Source organism: Mugil cephalus, chromosome 18, assembly GCF_022458985.1.
Source record: "Mugil cephalus isolate CIBA_MC_2020 chromosome 18, CIBA_Mcephalus_1.1, whole genome shotgun sequence".
NCBI classification, from domain to species: Eukaryota; Metazoa; Chordata; class Actinopteri; order Mugiliformes; family Mugilidae; genus Mugil; species Mugil cephalus.
In genome coordinates this window covers 5,167,080-5,183,306 of record NC_061787.1, presented here as the reverse complement: position 1 = coordinate 5,183,306, position 16,227 = coordinate 5,167,080, and the positions used below count along the sequence as shown (strand labels likewise).

Genomic DNA, 16,227 nt, shown 5'->3' with positions numbered 1-16,227 from the left:
GATAAATTAACTTACCTGAGAAACTGCATCATCATGTCAGAAAATGGACAAATATAATCGCAAGGCCAATATTCAACAGCATTACCATAGCAACAAGGATTGAGTTAGGGCCCTGCAAAAAAAAAAACAACAACAAAATTATTAAAATCACACATTACATAACAATCATCAATCACAAGCAGTGCATCAAATGACTGGTATCAGGAAACATGTATTAATACATTAATATATTTTTAAGAGTGGGAGAAAATTGAAGCTATTAACAGGAAATGGTTAGCTTAGCTTAGCATAGTGCAAAGACTGAAATAGAAAAATAGAAGGCAAACAGCTAAAATAACATGATTAACATGTTATTTGATAATAGCAATGACATTAACAAGTCTCAGTCCAGCCCTTGTGCTGGGTTAAGCCACGCTAAGAATCATTTATGTGCGTATATAATGAAATTTTCTGTGCTAGCTCCTTTCTAACGTAATGCTAATATATATATATATAAACAGCAGAAGAAGCACCATAAAATAAAAGAAAATTAATAAAAATAGAGCTGTGTGTGTAGCTGTAACTGTTTATTTTATTTTACTAGATAATACTTTTTTTTTTTATTTTATTTTATTTTATTTTAATCTAATCGTATTTTACTTGATCTTTCTTTTTACTATAATTTTTCTTTTGTGTGCTAAGCTACTGTGACCAAGTCATTTCCCTCGTGGATCATTCTTACTGTCTGCCTCACTAAGGGCAGATATATTTATATATATAAACGTACTCATTTTCCATGTTTTCTTACTTGAACTCTGCCTTGTTTGTTTGTAATGTGTCTCTTGTCTTTTTTTTTTATTATTATATTATATCCTTTAGTCCACCCATATGTGCACTGTGTGGGAATCTGAGAATTCCCCCACAGCGGGATGAATAAAGGCTTATCTTATCTTATCTTATCTTAGATTCTGACCTATTGGATATAGTTTCATATTTACTTGTAGTTATTGCAGTAGTTTATTAACTCTGCACAAGAAACCCGACTAAGTGTTTACTCACCGTTTCTTCCGTGCTGTCTGCAATCTCCATGCTGGCCTTCTTTGTGTCTGCGAGGCTCTTTGGCTTTAGGGAATCCTGCTTCCTGAGTTTCTGGTCGCCCTTGCCGTCCCGTATGGAGGCCGGCTTCGGGGTGGGCGTACTAAAACCCCTAGAGGATTGCGGGGGCATGCGTGCCAGGGCCAGGGCATTGGGCTCCTCTTCTGGGTCCTCCTCGGGGTCCGGGGGCGGAGGGCCCCTCGCGGGGGCCTTGACGTAGTAACTGTGGTACTCGGAGTGGAGCTGGCCGTTGACCGGCATCGCGGGAGGCTGCGAAGGAGCAGCAGGTGCCGGGGTGGGCTGCTGCTGAACTTTACTGGGCTTAGGTGGCGCCTCGACATGCACGTGAGAACTTTTGGGGCCATCGGTGACGGACAGCCGCTCTTCTTTACTCAGCTTCCTCGACTTCTCTTCCTTACTGCTTTTATAACTTAACTTCTCTTCTTTGCTCGTCTTGCGGAAAGGCTTCTCTTCTTTGCTGGTTTTGCGGCCGGTGCTGTTGGGGAGCTGGGCTTTCTTCTTGCTGGACGGAGGCGAGGGGGGAGGCGTGGCTGCAGGGCTGGTCACTGGGGAGTGGGGAGGAGTGGTGCCTTTGCGGTAAAAGTGAGGAGAATCTTTCGGGGATTCCTCCTTCTTTTCAACGGGGACTTCTTTGATCTCCACAGGCTCCTTTGACTGTTGCTTTATGTAGTCAGGTCCTAAAAGAGATGAGAGAGGTGTCACACGTTGACAACGTGACAAACACGGACAAACCCGGACTCTCGCTTCACCCTAGTTTGGATTATTATTGCTTTCAAGTCACAAAACAAGTTCGCTAGTTCAGTTTGACAGTGACTAAAATCATTTCAATGTGCACCTGATGGAATAGTTTTCAATGAAAGATGATGCCAAAAGAGGTTTTCAGGAACAGTATGACATTTTGGGAAATATACACCTTTATGCCAAGTCAAGAGACAAAAAAAAAAGAACCTTTTCCATGCATTGACTGTTTATACTATGGACAAACCCATCGTTACGTCACCTATTGTATTCTGAACCTCGAAAATGAAGCCTGAAGAGGGCGGAGCCCGCGGTCGCCATGTTGGATATTCCAGATATGAACATGGGGGTCGTGTTGGGGCGGAGCTAAAAGAGCCTGCATGTTTAGACCTGCCCATCCAACTCTACGCTACATGTTAGCTCAGGCTACTCACTCAAAGTGGGAACACCCAGAATTTTAAACCTTAATAAAAAAATAAACACATGAGTTCACTACTCAGACCTGGAAGCTGCCGCTTGTTTTAGCCTAACTTAGCTTATATTAGCGTAAATACCAAAAACAAGCTATGTCAGGCTTGCTAACGTATCTGCCCTCTAACACATTGAAAGGTAACGAATTATCACAAACTGAAATGTGAAATAAATCTTTTTTTATTAATCTAAAATTAGAACTTTTACAAAGGGCCAAGTTAGCCAACTACATCTCTTCCCTCTTGTTAGGCTAACTACCTGTTAGCTAGCTTCTTATTTACCTCTAATGGACACTTACTGTTTTCATATTACTAGTTGGCCTATCTATCTCGGTTAAAATATAAGCAACTGAAACAGTTTGTCGAATAGAATCGTAGTTTTTGTGCAGATTAAAAACAATCCATTCAGTGTAGATGTACAGAAATTAAATGTGTATTTCCCAAAATGTTAAACAATCAAATATTGCTAATGGCACTTTATACACTTTAATACAAATGCTTCGCTCTGTGACATGATTTGATGAGAAATACATAAAGAAACAATAACAGACAATGGTAGCTCAAGGTGTTCAGTGGATTTAAATGAAAATGCTCCATTATCTGAGGTTTAGACTGAGCTTTAATGTGTTTCTGCCCAAACACCCAAACCAGGAAGTCAGAATTTCACTTCGATCCACATTGAAACCTGATCCGCCATTAAGCACCATCAAACTTTCAACTGAAATATTCATGAATCAACATTATATATGCGATCACTCTGCAGGCTGGTGAAAGAGTCGGACCGGGAGATGGAGAAATTGAGTTATTTATGCAGGGTCACAAACGCCATTTCAGAAAGGAAGGCTCCCCTGCAGGCTTGTCTCCATCATCAGTCATTCACTTTAATTGTTTTCCTGGAAAGGCCCTTGTCACTTCAGTTCTCAGCATCCAACCAACGCAGATAATGAAGGAGTAGTCCCCAAGGAGCATCAACAAGACTTTAATGCCTGGGGAAGCTATAGACTTCCCTCTTTTATGGACTAAGGTCTTGGGTTAATGGGCAGATAGTCCACTACATGTTATTGGTTCTAGACCAAATGAAAGCTCTCATTTTAACTATTTATGTTCAGTATTTTCTTCTAATGTTCTCTAATGTGTGCACCACAAAAATACACTTTATCTGGCCCTTTGTTCTGTGTAAAATTAATATTAATTAGAGACATGAGGCTCTTTGTTTGCTTGTTTTTTTTCTTCTCTTTGCCTAAATTAGATGGTGTCAGAGTGCGAAAGAGAGGGACAATGCTGCTTTGTCTGAAGCACATCAGATGGTGTGATGGTGCAGAAAAGGATGCACTGCAGCCTGCATGTTTTAATTTGAAATGTAGGAATTATAAAGACAAGCGCGTACGAGAAAGAAGAAGTAGACACATGGGAGAATATACGGCAGAAACATTAGTGTGGCTACTTCCAGCAGGATAATGCACCATGTCACAAAGCTCATATCATCTCAAACTGGTTTCTGGAACAAGACAATGAGTTCACTGTTCTCCAATGGCCTCCACAGTCACCAGATCTAAATCCAATAAAACACCTTTGGGATGTGGTGGAGATGTGCAGCCGACAAATCTGCAGCAATTGTTTGATGCTATCATGTCAATATGGACCAAAATCACCTTGTTGAAAGTATGACACCAAGATTTAAGGCAGTTCTGAAGGAAAAAGGGAGGAGAGTTGGTGGTCGACATCTGCAAACCCTCCAGTAGATGTCACTAAATCCCAAGCACTGGCTCTTTAAAGCCGAACAGTTTCGCTGTTTTTTTTTTTTCTCCTGCATCCTTTATCCCCCCACCCAGATACTACACTCATTGACTCACTGATTGGGCTGGAAAACGGGTTAATCTGGGAGATCAGTTCAAAGGATTTACTGGCTGTCCCCTATACGCATGACGGCGATTACGTCTGCACGCTGTAATTCAAGAGTCAATATTGGTTAAGATTTGATGGGACAAATTATGCAAATATCAAATCCGGGGGGGGGAACAAGTGTGTCCTGTCCGGTATCAGCGGAATCTTTCAGACTTCAGTACTCATAAGCCCAAAGTATTTTTCAGCTGCGTGGCATTCCTAATTTGTTTTATAAGCGCCACAACCAATAAGACCCACTACAAAGAGACGGGGGGGGGGGAGGCGGGGGGCACAGGGGCGTTTGAACATCTGCGGGGCTTAATATATCTGCCGAGCTTAATTTCGCACCATAGCTCAATAAGAGTTAGGGCTCCGTGGGCGGGCCTGGGCGATTTCACTCTGTTTGGGGACACATTCCTGCAAAGGGTTCCAGGCATTTTCTGAATGGTTCTTGGGACACGAATGACCCCCCCCCGGCCTCACGTTGATACAGGAAAGCAACGCTGGCAGTCGTTTCCACAGCCAAGAAATGTTAGAATTAGAACTACACGGTTGCGTTGTGGATATTTGAGCCTCTTGACAAGCGACTTAAGACTTATAAGAAGTGATTCCTTTACTAACTCGGCAGTTAAGCTGCTTAATTATCCAAATGGCTTTGGCGTTTCTTTAATCTGAGCATTGATGAATTGGGCTGAATCCGCTGCCTTCTTCGTCAAAACAAGCCATTATTCACAAAAAAACGATAAAGATGACACGACTTTCAGCAATTAGAGGTTGGGAAACTGTAAAAATGTGCTGTGTCTCCAACCTCCGATAACATCATCACTGTCTCTCTGAGGTTATTAGAACACGCGAGCTTTCGTTTATGCTGCGGGTTGCCAGGTCTGTTCATGTTAAATCCATGGCGCGTTTTCCGCTCTAGTGCACACTTAGGAAGAGATCGGCTGTTTAAGACCCAGCCTCACCCCTCCTGACCTTAATACGAGATGAACAGCAGTAACAAGAGGGAAGCTTCACTGAGAACCTCGGCATCGATGACGTTTGTGTTAACAATCCTAGAATCTACAAGTGGAAAGGGGGGATATTTAGATTTAGATTCAAACACTGACCCAATGCTGGTTGTCGCTACATATGAACGATGACAGGTCTTTCGCCGCCGCCTCGTCAGATGCACGGAGAAAAACATTTTCCCTGCAGGAAAACTGTGGCTTTAAGTGTTCTGTTGTCTCTATATGTCAAATATAATGACACGTTTGCATGTTTCATCAACATCTTAATATTGACGCGTGAGCCCGTTCTGTGGGCTGCGATCCCGCAACGTTCCGCTGTATTTTATTCAACGTGCAGCTTTTTTTCAGATTTTTTTCTTCTCTTTCTTCCTCCTACTCACACCGGGTAGGAGATGGGCAGATGGGCAGGGGGAGCTGTTGTTATTGTTTGGCCAGATTACATTCACCACTGCTACATACGCACACACGGACACATGTACATTTGCATGCACACAAACACACACTATGGAAATGAGCTGTTCTCCATTGTCTGAACATGATCGCCGTCTTCCGGTGCTTTGTTTGCAAAATGGCCACATGCAAAGAAGAAACTGGTGTTCACATGACGTGTGATTGATGGAGATGTGCTCCGCGAAGAGAGTTAAATCTGAGGGGAAGACTTCGACTGACACTTTCTGTTCTGTATCCTTGAAAGTCCTAAGAAGAAGTTTGCGCTTTACTTTAAACTTCCCTTGAACTTCTGCGTTTAAACTTACACCACCACCTGCTGCCATGAATATACAGCAGCACCTGCTCTTGTCTGGTTCTCGGCTCTGACAGTCCGAGCTTTTATGGCTCCACCTGGTCCGTGTGCACCTTGACTGGGTCAAACGGGGCGGAGCAGGATCCCCCGCTGACTGGTACCCCCCCACCCACCACCACCCTCCAGTGACCGGCTGAAGGAAGGGACAGCTGCTCTGCGTCAGCCCCGGGGAGGGAGTCGGGGGGGGGTGAGTGTGGGACAGAGCTCCTCTCAGTGCATAAGGATTTCAGCTATGTCTCCATTAGACCCCAGCGAGCACACATAGCCGCCAAATATAGCCCAATTAACGTCACGCCGCAAGCCACGCCCAGCTAACCCTCGCTGTCCCCCTCCCCTCCTCCCCTCCCCACCCCCCCTCCTCCAGGGTGCTGGTTGTGAATCAGTCATAAAGGTCAGGGTCCTGTTCCCTGTGACCCTCTCTTTCCTTTTGAAGTACGCACTCCCCCAATCTTGGTGATAATCTGTTATGAGTCTGAAATGCCAATTACAAACAACAAGGGGTTTAGATCGCCGGTTGTTACCCCAGAGGATTTATTAGAAGCGGAGGGATGGGTGCGAGTGAGCATATTTGCGCTGTGGGGGTACGTAATGAGAAAGCAAAGCAGATGAATTCGTAAAAGTTCAGTCTGATGCTACTTAGTTTGAACTGATTGTCTTCGCCCATTGTTGACGGGACACTGATTTTTGTGTTTGAGTGTAACAGAAAGGTGCAAATAAGACTCAATCGTGGTACAATCTGCCAAAAGGCCGACCTGCTGCGTCAACACACCTACAGTCCAGGCTAATAACATGCTAAACTTCCATTAACTAGAAAAAAAAGGTATCCCACAGAAGACGGGTTTGTCTATTTGCAGGTGCCCGTCTGGCTTTTAGCTCGGCTTACACGCTTACGTAATCGAACGGTTAAACATCGCGTCTCGGATGTCGCCGTGCGCTGCACATTATGATGACATCGGCCACTCTTTCATTCATGATCCGACTTATAAGGCAAGGACACTCTCGGCCCCTCGGACCTGTGAGCCTGGAGATCGACCCAGTCCGCCAAGCATGACCACGGTTTTCCACAACACAAACAACCAGCAGGATGTCTCCGGCCCGGGGGGGTGGGGGGGACTGGCCATTTCTGCGGCTTAGTGGAGGGACATGCTTGAATGGGTCCCATTGTCAATCTATTTGTCACCCACTATTTTGTGGTGGCTCCTGGCAAGGGCCCAAGGTCGCTAGCTCATAGGCCTAAATATATTACGGGGCGGTGGAAGAGACAAGGGTACTATGGATCTTACACTGTAAATAAAAATAAAAATAAAAAGGCGTGACATTGAACCTCTGGACATTTTAACATTTTAAAGTGTTACTGTATTATCTGAAAAGAGGTTTACAGTGAGTCCAGCAACAGAAGAGAAGAAGAGAACAAATAAGGTGCATTAAAAATGACATTTTAGTTCATCCTTTCTGGACGTTGCACCTGCATCACAAATGTTTTAACATAAAAAAAAAAAGAAAAAAGATCTCCGCCCCCTGACTATTTATGTAGTATTATGTGTCCGGCTATGTCTCGTAAAACTCAGCTTACCTTGTAAACGAACTAAACAGAGTCGAGTTGACACCCTACGCTGTGGAGTGCCGTATAATATGGCAGCGTGCCTGTAAAACCTTCAGGCAGGGAAAAAAAAAAAAAAAAAAAAAAAGAAGAAGATGAGAACTGCTTGGTATTGGGAACAGGAGACCTGTGGCTTTCTTTCACCACCGCCACTCATATTCCAGGCAGTGAGCCGCTTCTACACTTCACTGAAGATTGATGTGATCGGATGAGGGAGGAAAAAAAAACACAATTTAAAGCTGCGGAGCTGCAGCTTTTCCTTTAGCGTAGCATTTCCATCACAACGGGCCTTTGAGAGAGAAGACAAGGGCTTATATCCAGAATACAGCGGCCTGCTTCAGGCGGGGTCTGGTTTGTCTAAGCGCTAACACAGTGCTCCATTGTGGTGCTACAAATCATCCTCAGTAACTCTAGTCTTCGATTACAGTCTTGGAACACCAGCCCCTTCGCTCCTGTGCACCCAGAACAAGCTAATTACAAACCCGGACACAGTCCGTGTAAACAGCTCTAAAACTGTGCAAACACCATTATTCATACGGTAAACAGGCTCCTACCCAGAGCACGGCTTCAATGGACAAACTGGTATCTTGAAGATGAAGCTAAACATGTGAAGAGGGGATTTTAGAATAGCTCGGCAGGGTGAGATGTCCCACGGTCAGGTGTGAACCACTCATGTGTTAACCCTGCAACGACTGCAACTTCATCTCTGTGTCAGTCGGGTCTAAAATGTCTGAAAACCCAGGGCTAAATCTAAGCGCGCATGCACAGCGAGGCAAATGCTCAAGCAAATTTAGCCACTTGAAACATATTGTATTTCACCGTAGAAGCTGACCTCCTCAACCCTTCGGTGCACCTGCAGTTCCCATTCAGACGGATAAGTACGAAGGCAGACCACTTCTTTGCTACCGGGTGCAGGATTTGCAATATGCAATATTTCTTAAAGGTTACCTGGTTGGTAGAAGTTGGGGGAGAGCTCCCTAGCAACCGCCCTGGCAATTTCAGAGTCGTGCACAGCAGAGATGGCGGCCTGGTCTGCAGCCTCGCTTTTTGTCCTGGCATGGGCCGTTCTGGAGACACAATGGAAAATGAAAAGCAGCATTAGAAAGTGGAAACTATTAGTGAAGGCAATGCATGTGTACGGACAAACATTTTACATTTTTTCCCTTATACGTCAGTAAAAACGTGTTATCGATCTGCGATTCTATCACCAGGCCCGATACCTCTGTTATCTCTTTCTTGTTCCTCTTCCTCCCCTCCCTCATCTTTAAGCCGTATCACTCAGCCTGTCCCCCTTGGGGTTAACGTAACACCCCCCCTCGTGCTTCCATCTCAAATCTAAATCCCGATTTTCCAAATGGAGCACAGCCACATCCAAGCAAGGGCTTAATCCAGCGTGGAGCCCTGCACTGTCGCTCCGCTCGGGGAGCACCAGCTCCAAAAGGTGCACACGCATGCATGAAGGCTGAGATTCGTATCGTATCGCATCGTATCGTATCGTATCGTATCGTATCGTATCGTATCGTATCGTTGGTGGAAAAAATCCTGGGTCAACGAGGACTTTCAGACTGCTAATAAAACTATGTTCAAAGCCGTCTACATCCATTTTATTCAGTCTTTATCGGCCTCTTCTCCAGAAGCCGTTTTTAATCCCTTCCTGTGATTTTTTTTTTTATCATAACAAGCACAAAACAAGACAAAACTAAAGCGTGAGACGCCTCCCACGATGCCCACATCGCCGAGCGGCGCCCGGAATCCAGAATAGTCGCCAGCTGTTCGTGCATCAAAGAATCTCTTCACTGACGTCTTCTGCACCACGGCAACGCTCAAAAAACCAAAAGGCAGAAGAGTAATATGGTTTAGGATCAATGTGAGCTTAGCATTAGCACTGAGAGGTATTATGGGAGTGCACCGTGGTGAGACAGAGAGAGGCCAGGGGTGACCTGCTAGACAAATCCTTTGAAAACTCCGCTGAGAGATGTTATACATGCTTGTGCACATGCAGACGCGCAAATAATGAAAGCCACGGCTAAAGACAACATCTGTGTACGGGAGGAGGGGGAGAGGTGGGGGGAGATGTTGGCCCTTCAGAAAAAGACGAGATTATACAACAATGTGAAAAAGCCTCAGCCCGTGGATGCATAAGTGACTCACGACAGCAAATGCACCAAACAATACGTGACAGTCAAAGCAAGGAGTGACAGAACCCAGATGGGCAGTGAGTATCACAGTATTGACAGCTGTGCCCGCCGCCCTGCTTAACCCCAATCATCCATCTTCCTCTTCCTTCGACCATCCTTTCTCTCGTTTCAATCAATGCTCCTGCTTTTTTTTTTTCCCCAATCCGCCTTCATTTGGCTATTGACGCATGCCATCACCCCCCCACCCCCCCCCACCCCACCCCACCCCACCCCTCCCTTCCTCCCTACTGTCTTTCTGTCAGAGTGACCCCAATGGACAGATGTCTCTATTTCAGACTACACGTCTGTCCTTGGACTCTGGGCTCGTCCTGTTTTTCGCGACAGTCAGATATTAAAATGCATGAGGAGCCACGACGAGACCCAGAAATAAGTCTCGGCATCATCCCCGCACAAAGGGCGCACTATTTCGACGTCCACTTCTGGAAACTACTAACCAGCTGCAAATTTAAAGAGAATCTGATTTAAGAAAATTTCAACAGGCATGACCCACAATGGCTTGATTGTTGCTAAGTCGGAGGAATGTCAGTGGTGGGGGCCTAAAGAAGGTACGGTGTGTCCTCAACGGTCGTAACCTGAAAGTTATAAACCGACATTAAAGCATTCCCCGTCGCTGATACGCACGCTGCCGGCTTACCGCACATGCTAGGCGGACATCGAGGCTTCTATTTCTGAAATGTGTGAAATGTGTTGCCGAGTGAAAGGAGGCAATGAATGCGTCACGAAATGCATACGCCGTGCCTATGGCATATCCTAAGGATCTTAACGGCGGAGCGAGCGTGAAGTCACGGGCGGACAGAGGAAGTGATGCAGACTGTTCCCAGACAGGATGTCTGGTGGTGGGAGGTGACAGGCGGAGAATGATGGGAGAAGAGGTGTGATGGAGCATCGGGACGAGAGGAGAGCGAAGCGGAAAGTGAGAAAACATGGGCATGTGGAAGGAAGGGATGAAATGGTGCTTTCAATACATATAGACACTTTTTATTTAAGCAAGAGTTTCTTTGTGCACAGACTATTGGACCTGCTGTCGCCCATGTGGGGGCAGCGCACGTTAGCCGACACGTTAGCGCTTCAAAAAGTTGCTACTGAGAAGCTTCATTAGCATGTGCACATGTGAAAAGATGTCCAGTGTTTGCTCTTTTTTTTTTTGCTGCCGTGATAATCAACCCTCGGTTTAGGTGCTGGTGCAGAGAGTGAGCTGTAGGTTCAGCAGAGGAAAGTCACGACAAAATCTTTCTGATATGGCAAAAAAAAAAAAAAAACGTGATTATTGTGAAAGAAAGCCCCAACACGAAGTGCCCGGACAAACACATATTCAAGGCAAGATCTGAGTAAACAACAAAAATGCAAACTCACGAGTGACCTTTCGCAAAAAGTTTTAGCTTCTATAACTTGTCAGACAATCTGCAGCCTCCCTGCTTGGAGCCAGTCTGCCTCTGAATATAAAGCAACACCTGTTCACGTCTAGCTTTAGGCGCTGCAGGCGCTCTCGCTCGCGGAGAGGTCCAAGAAAAATCAAGGCATTTGAACCTCCTGGCACAAGTGCTGCAAAACAATAGACGCATTCAGGGGAAATGTAACAGCGGATGAAGTTTAGCAGGGTGCAGTTTGAAGCCGCTCCTCTTGGACCGAGGCTCCTTTTAGGAGATGATATTGATAGAGGCCTGGAACGAGCCGCGGCCGTTTCATTACTGTGACAAATGAATTGTGTGAAAAATGTCGAGTCAGTTTGGCAGCGAGCGCGAGGACGGCGCTCGTTCTGCGAGGATGACGGTGAGGAAAAAAAAAAAAAAAAAGAAGGTAAATATCAAGAAAAGGTGGAAAAGAGAGACGGGGCGGAACGAGAGAGAGGGAAGGAGGGCGAGACAGAAAAAGAGTGAGAGACAGATCGGTCCTCTAAAGACCCTTGAGTATTTAGAACTGCTGAGGTATGCATCGCAGCTTCTCTAATTTTACTGTAGGGTTAAATTTCAAACCACAGTTCCCGTGTGGCACGGTGCATCCCACTTTAAAGTTTGTCATACCTCGTCTACCGCTAAGCACAGTGCGTATCAGCGTTATGCGCCCGTTGTGTGTGTGTGATTTTTCATGTTATGTGTGGGCACATTTCCTTGAGTGAAGCTTCGGTCCATCACTCCCCGGGCTATGGCCTATTTGAGGAATCTCGCTCACATATGCTGACACAGTTCTGAGCCCCCCCCACCTCCCCCCACCCCCCCTTTGCCTCTTTCCATTTGCACCCCTCCCATTTTTCTTTTCCTCATCTTTCTGCTCGCCATCGCACCTAAAAGCGCTCCCCCCCCCCCCCCCTCGGGTCCAAGCTTGGTAACTGGAATGCTGACTGGTACGGTATATAATAAGAAAGAAGATGAGTCTTGACCTTGTCTGCTGTAAAGATCAGCCCAGCAATCTCAAACTCCCATCACTCGCTCGCAACCCGGAGAAAATTACCTTCCGCGCGGCAAATATCTGCTCACGAATGGATATCGTGCATTAACACAAATGGCTGCCCCAGCTCTTGCCCAAACAATCCGCGCAGACAGTCTGCACAAATTAGCACTTAGTTTGCCCCGCGCATATATCCGCGCCCGCTATTGAATTCCTGGTTGGTGCTAATTCAGGATTACTCAAGCGTGACTAACGCCATTAGGAGCTAAAAACCGACTCTGAAATTATTCAGGAATTATTCCCCGGGCTGAGGTCTGGGCTCACGTTACCAGGGGCTGGGGAGGGAAGAGGAGGGGGGGGACAATAGGTACAACAAAGTACGGTTTAAGTGGGAGATGGAGTGCCTGTTATGGGGAGATAAGGTGGGGTTATGCTGAAGGGGGGAGCTGTTTAATGGGAATATTAGTGCACGGTCATGTCTGACGGATGAACCATTTCACGTCTCGGGATTGTTTGGCCTCTTGCAAGTGGAAGCAAATGGAAGCAGCAGCTAAAGATCAGGCGTGTGTGCTGCATGAGTTTCTTTAGATCGTACCGAGTGAAATGTGCATCAACTGTGACGTGCCGCACGCAATTACACTGCAGCAGCATTACAAACACAATGACACAGGCGGCTGAGACAGAGGGTCTGTGTGGTGGCTCTGCTTTCACCCCCCCACCATCAGGGCTGGGCGTATCAGTATCGGATCGATACTAGCATGCTGAGATCGATACTTTTGTTACAGTTTCTCTTCTATACGTCCAGTAAATTATTCCTGCAGGAGCTTCTCCATCCTCACCTGCAGTCAAACTTGGATATGGACAGAGTTATTCTCTCACTGTTGTTGTGTTGTTGACATATTTATATTGTTATTACATTGTTTTCTTATTTTGCACTAATGACTTTTGTTTCTGAAACAGTTGCGTGTAGTAGGGGAATTATATAAATTGTTTTATACTGCAATTAGTCAAGAAAAAACAGTTTATTTGCCTAAATATTATCTGTATTTTATCACTTTTACCACATTTTATGCACTTTATGTTCACTGTGACAATGTTTACATTTTCTTGTACGTATTTTTACTTTTTTTTGTTACTTTGAGGTGTTTTTTTCTATTCTTCAAGTGTTATTTAAATGTTTTATGTTGCGCCTTTAATCCGAGGTCTCTGCAAAATTTCGTCATGTTCTCATAATGACGATAAAGACTCGAATCTTGAATCATAATCATAATCAACCACCTAAAGGCAAAATTAAGAAGTTATTCAATGATATTGACATTTCAAGAAAAAGTATCGGTACCGGTATCGATATTTACTTGGTATCGGATCGATACCAAAGTTCCCGGTATTGACCCGACATGACTGTGGCACCACCGAAAACCCTTGTTTGTTCATATATTGATGGGAAAATGAAGCTGATTTAAATGAAGAACATTTTTTAGGGATCACTTCATCTCCTGCTACGATGCTAAATATGAAGCTACCTGCTAGTTTAAAAGTAGCTAGTGTTGCTGTGTCCTATGGCTAAAAATAAACCTCCACCAAGAACATCCAAAATTTCAGCTATTTAACTTCAACAAAAAAGTTACAGAAACAGCTAACTAAACTGTTTTCCCCTGCTTTCTTTCTTTCTTCCTTTTTTTTTGCTATGCTATGCTAATCTGTTGGCTCTAGCTCCTCTAGCCGGGGCACAAACAGGAGAGTGTAATCAATCTCCCCTGCAAACGTAGAAGAAAGAAGCAAATCAGCATATTTTTCTCAAAGTACACTCCTTTGAGCGAAGCAGTAACCATAAAACAAGTCGTCGAGTTGTAAATATCTGAACATTTTATGGTCTGTATCATCATAATTTCATTTTCTCTCCAGGTATATAACCCACTGCGTCCGGTCGCCGTGTTCGCCGCTCATACGGAGGCTGAACCGGCAGATAGTACTGAAATCCCAAACACAGACTTGATTTTCTGGGAAGAAGAATGAGCAGAATCAGTTTTGATTAAACACGGTAAAAAAAAAAAAAAAAAAAAAAAATCCCCAAACTCTGTGGACATTTTTGGCCGTGGATTACAAACAGGCCTAATCTCCCACTGGTGCTCTATAAACTCAGGAGCTCTGCAAACGTCGTGTACAACAAACATGCACATGAAGTGACTCATAAAACAAAAAAATTAAAATAAATGCATGCATGTCTTCGTGGTCCACGCCTAGAGGTATGTTTTACGCTGAAGGTCTGCTTCGCTCTGAGCGCTAATGCGAGTCCTACAAGGGTGTGTGTTGGAATGACACCGAATCCCTCACTGAGATGATCCCTCTGGTTTTGGTGAAGGGCAGCGGCGGGGATTCAGACCTCAGCTCTGTGCTCTCTGTGTCAACACTGCTAGTGAAACATGGCCACAGCTGATAGAGCTAATGACACAGAGCGGGGGGAGGAGGAGGGAGGAGGAGGGAGGAGGGGGGGACCACGGTGGCTAAAATATTCACGGCAGAACAACACAGACGTAGGTTTGTGCAAAGCTAGTGTTTGATTTTAGTCGCTTTTGGCTCAAAACAATTGAGGAAACAGCAGCAATTAAAGGTAAAGTGTCTGCGAACACAGTCGACGTGGGCCTCGTTTAAAAGGATTAATATCAAAACACATAAATCTAAATTACTCCACATAAATGAGCGCGGTTTTCATCATTAGTTTGTTCTGAAATTGTGGTACAGCATCATTAAACAAACAAAAAGAGAGCGGTAACAGCGCAAAAAAAAGGAATTTTAAGTAAAAAAATCAAAGAAATACATCTATATATTGTTCAGAGACAAGAACTTTGTGCTTATTTTAAGAATTTTTGTCGAGCAAAACCCATTGGCACATATTTTTATATCTTAATACAAGGTGATTTGATTGAATACAAGAATATTTTGCTTCTTTTTCAAGTAATGCTGTTTTTGCAGGGAATAAAGTCGGGTTAAAACCATTTCCTCTCAGTATTTATTAAATCTGTGCAGTAAAATAAATTTTACTTCCCTCTCAATCAAAAAATATAAACAGTGAAGACTGTGAAGTAGGACATTGTGATACCAGGACGGTCGTCATAATTAGCGCATGAAATCTTGAGTCACGACAAAAAACAAAAAAGAAAAATCAAGTGGATCTAATGTGTAAGAAATTTCCTGCGTTCCTATTTTGAGAAGTCAATGCGACCTCTGACCTCTGACCTCTGACCACCAAAATGACTCCAAATGAACTTTAGGGCCACGTTTGAAGACATTCACTGACACTTATATTACTGAGAAGACGATATATGTGGATTAACAACCTAAAATAAAGCCACAGGTGGAACCAGCACAAAGACATTTATACATGTGCACGTATAAATGTGTGTCTACAGTGCGTAGATGTACAATGTATTTATATGTTTTTGTACTGTAATGAAGTATGTATCACACATGGGGCAATGAAAATCAAGACACGGTGTCATGCAACTGCACAAACACTTTGCACACATGCAAATGCATTTCAGACAGATAAAATTAACCGCCTCTCATGCACATGGGTTTTAACTGTCACCTATTCACACACACACACATCACATCTGCACAAGAACTTAACGGGAAAGTTATGGAGTCGCTCAACATGAGTCCCACGGGGGAACCAGGGGAAGCGGCGTAAAAGAAGAAAAAAAAACACAAACTGCTCTTGCGTTATTACGTTAAAGCATCATCAAAGTGTCTTGATGACGGACGGAGTCTACACGTCGACGGTAAAAACCTTTAAACCGACTGGAAACAGACACAAGCCTTGAAGGATGAACACACACACACACACACAGTGGTGCCTCTTCACTCGGATACTTTATAAAGAAAATCCACACGACGACGATGACGACGGCGAGGCAGTAACCATGGCAACCGCCAGAGACACTCTGAGCGAGCTGTCCAACCAGGCATCTGGTCTGTATTAATGAATTTGCAAATGGACCAAAGGAGCATCGCGGCCTCCTGTACTGTACGTGGTGTGCACGCA

At 44.6% G+C, this 16,227-nt stretch overlaps 1 protein-coding gene across 1 annotated transcript in view; it reads right to left on the bottom strand.

Moving 5' to 3' along the window:
* Nucleotides 1-16,227, bottom strand: part of jph1a (junctophilin 1a) — a 32,272-nt gene that overhangs the window by 2,237 nt on the left and 13,808 nt on the right. Inside the window, exons 4-6 of the mRNA XM_047568250.1 lie at nucleotides 8,548-8,666; nucleotides 1,039-1,772; nucleotides 16-112 (exon numbers count right to left, since the gene is read on the bottom strand). Of these exons, the coding sequence (XP_047424206.1) occupies nucleotides 32-112; nucleotides 1,039-1,772; nucleotides 8,548-8,666 (934 nt within the window). The 3' untranslated portion in view covers nucleotides 16-31. The remainder of the gene's footprint in view (nucleotides 1-15; nucleotides 113-1,038; nucleotides 1,773-8,547; nucleotides 8,667-16,227) is intronic.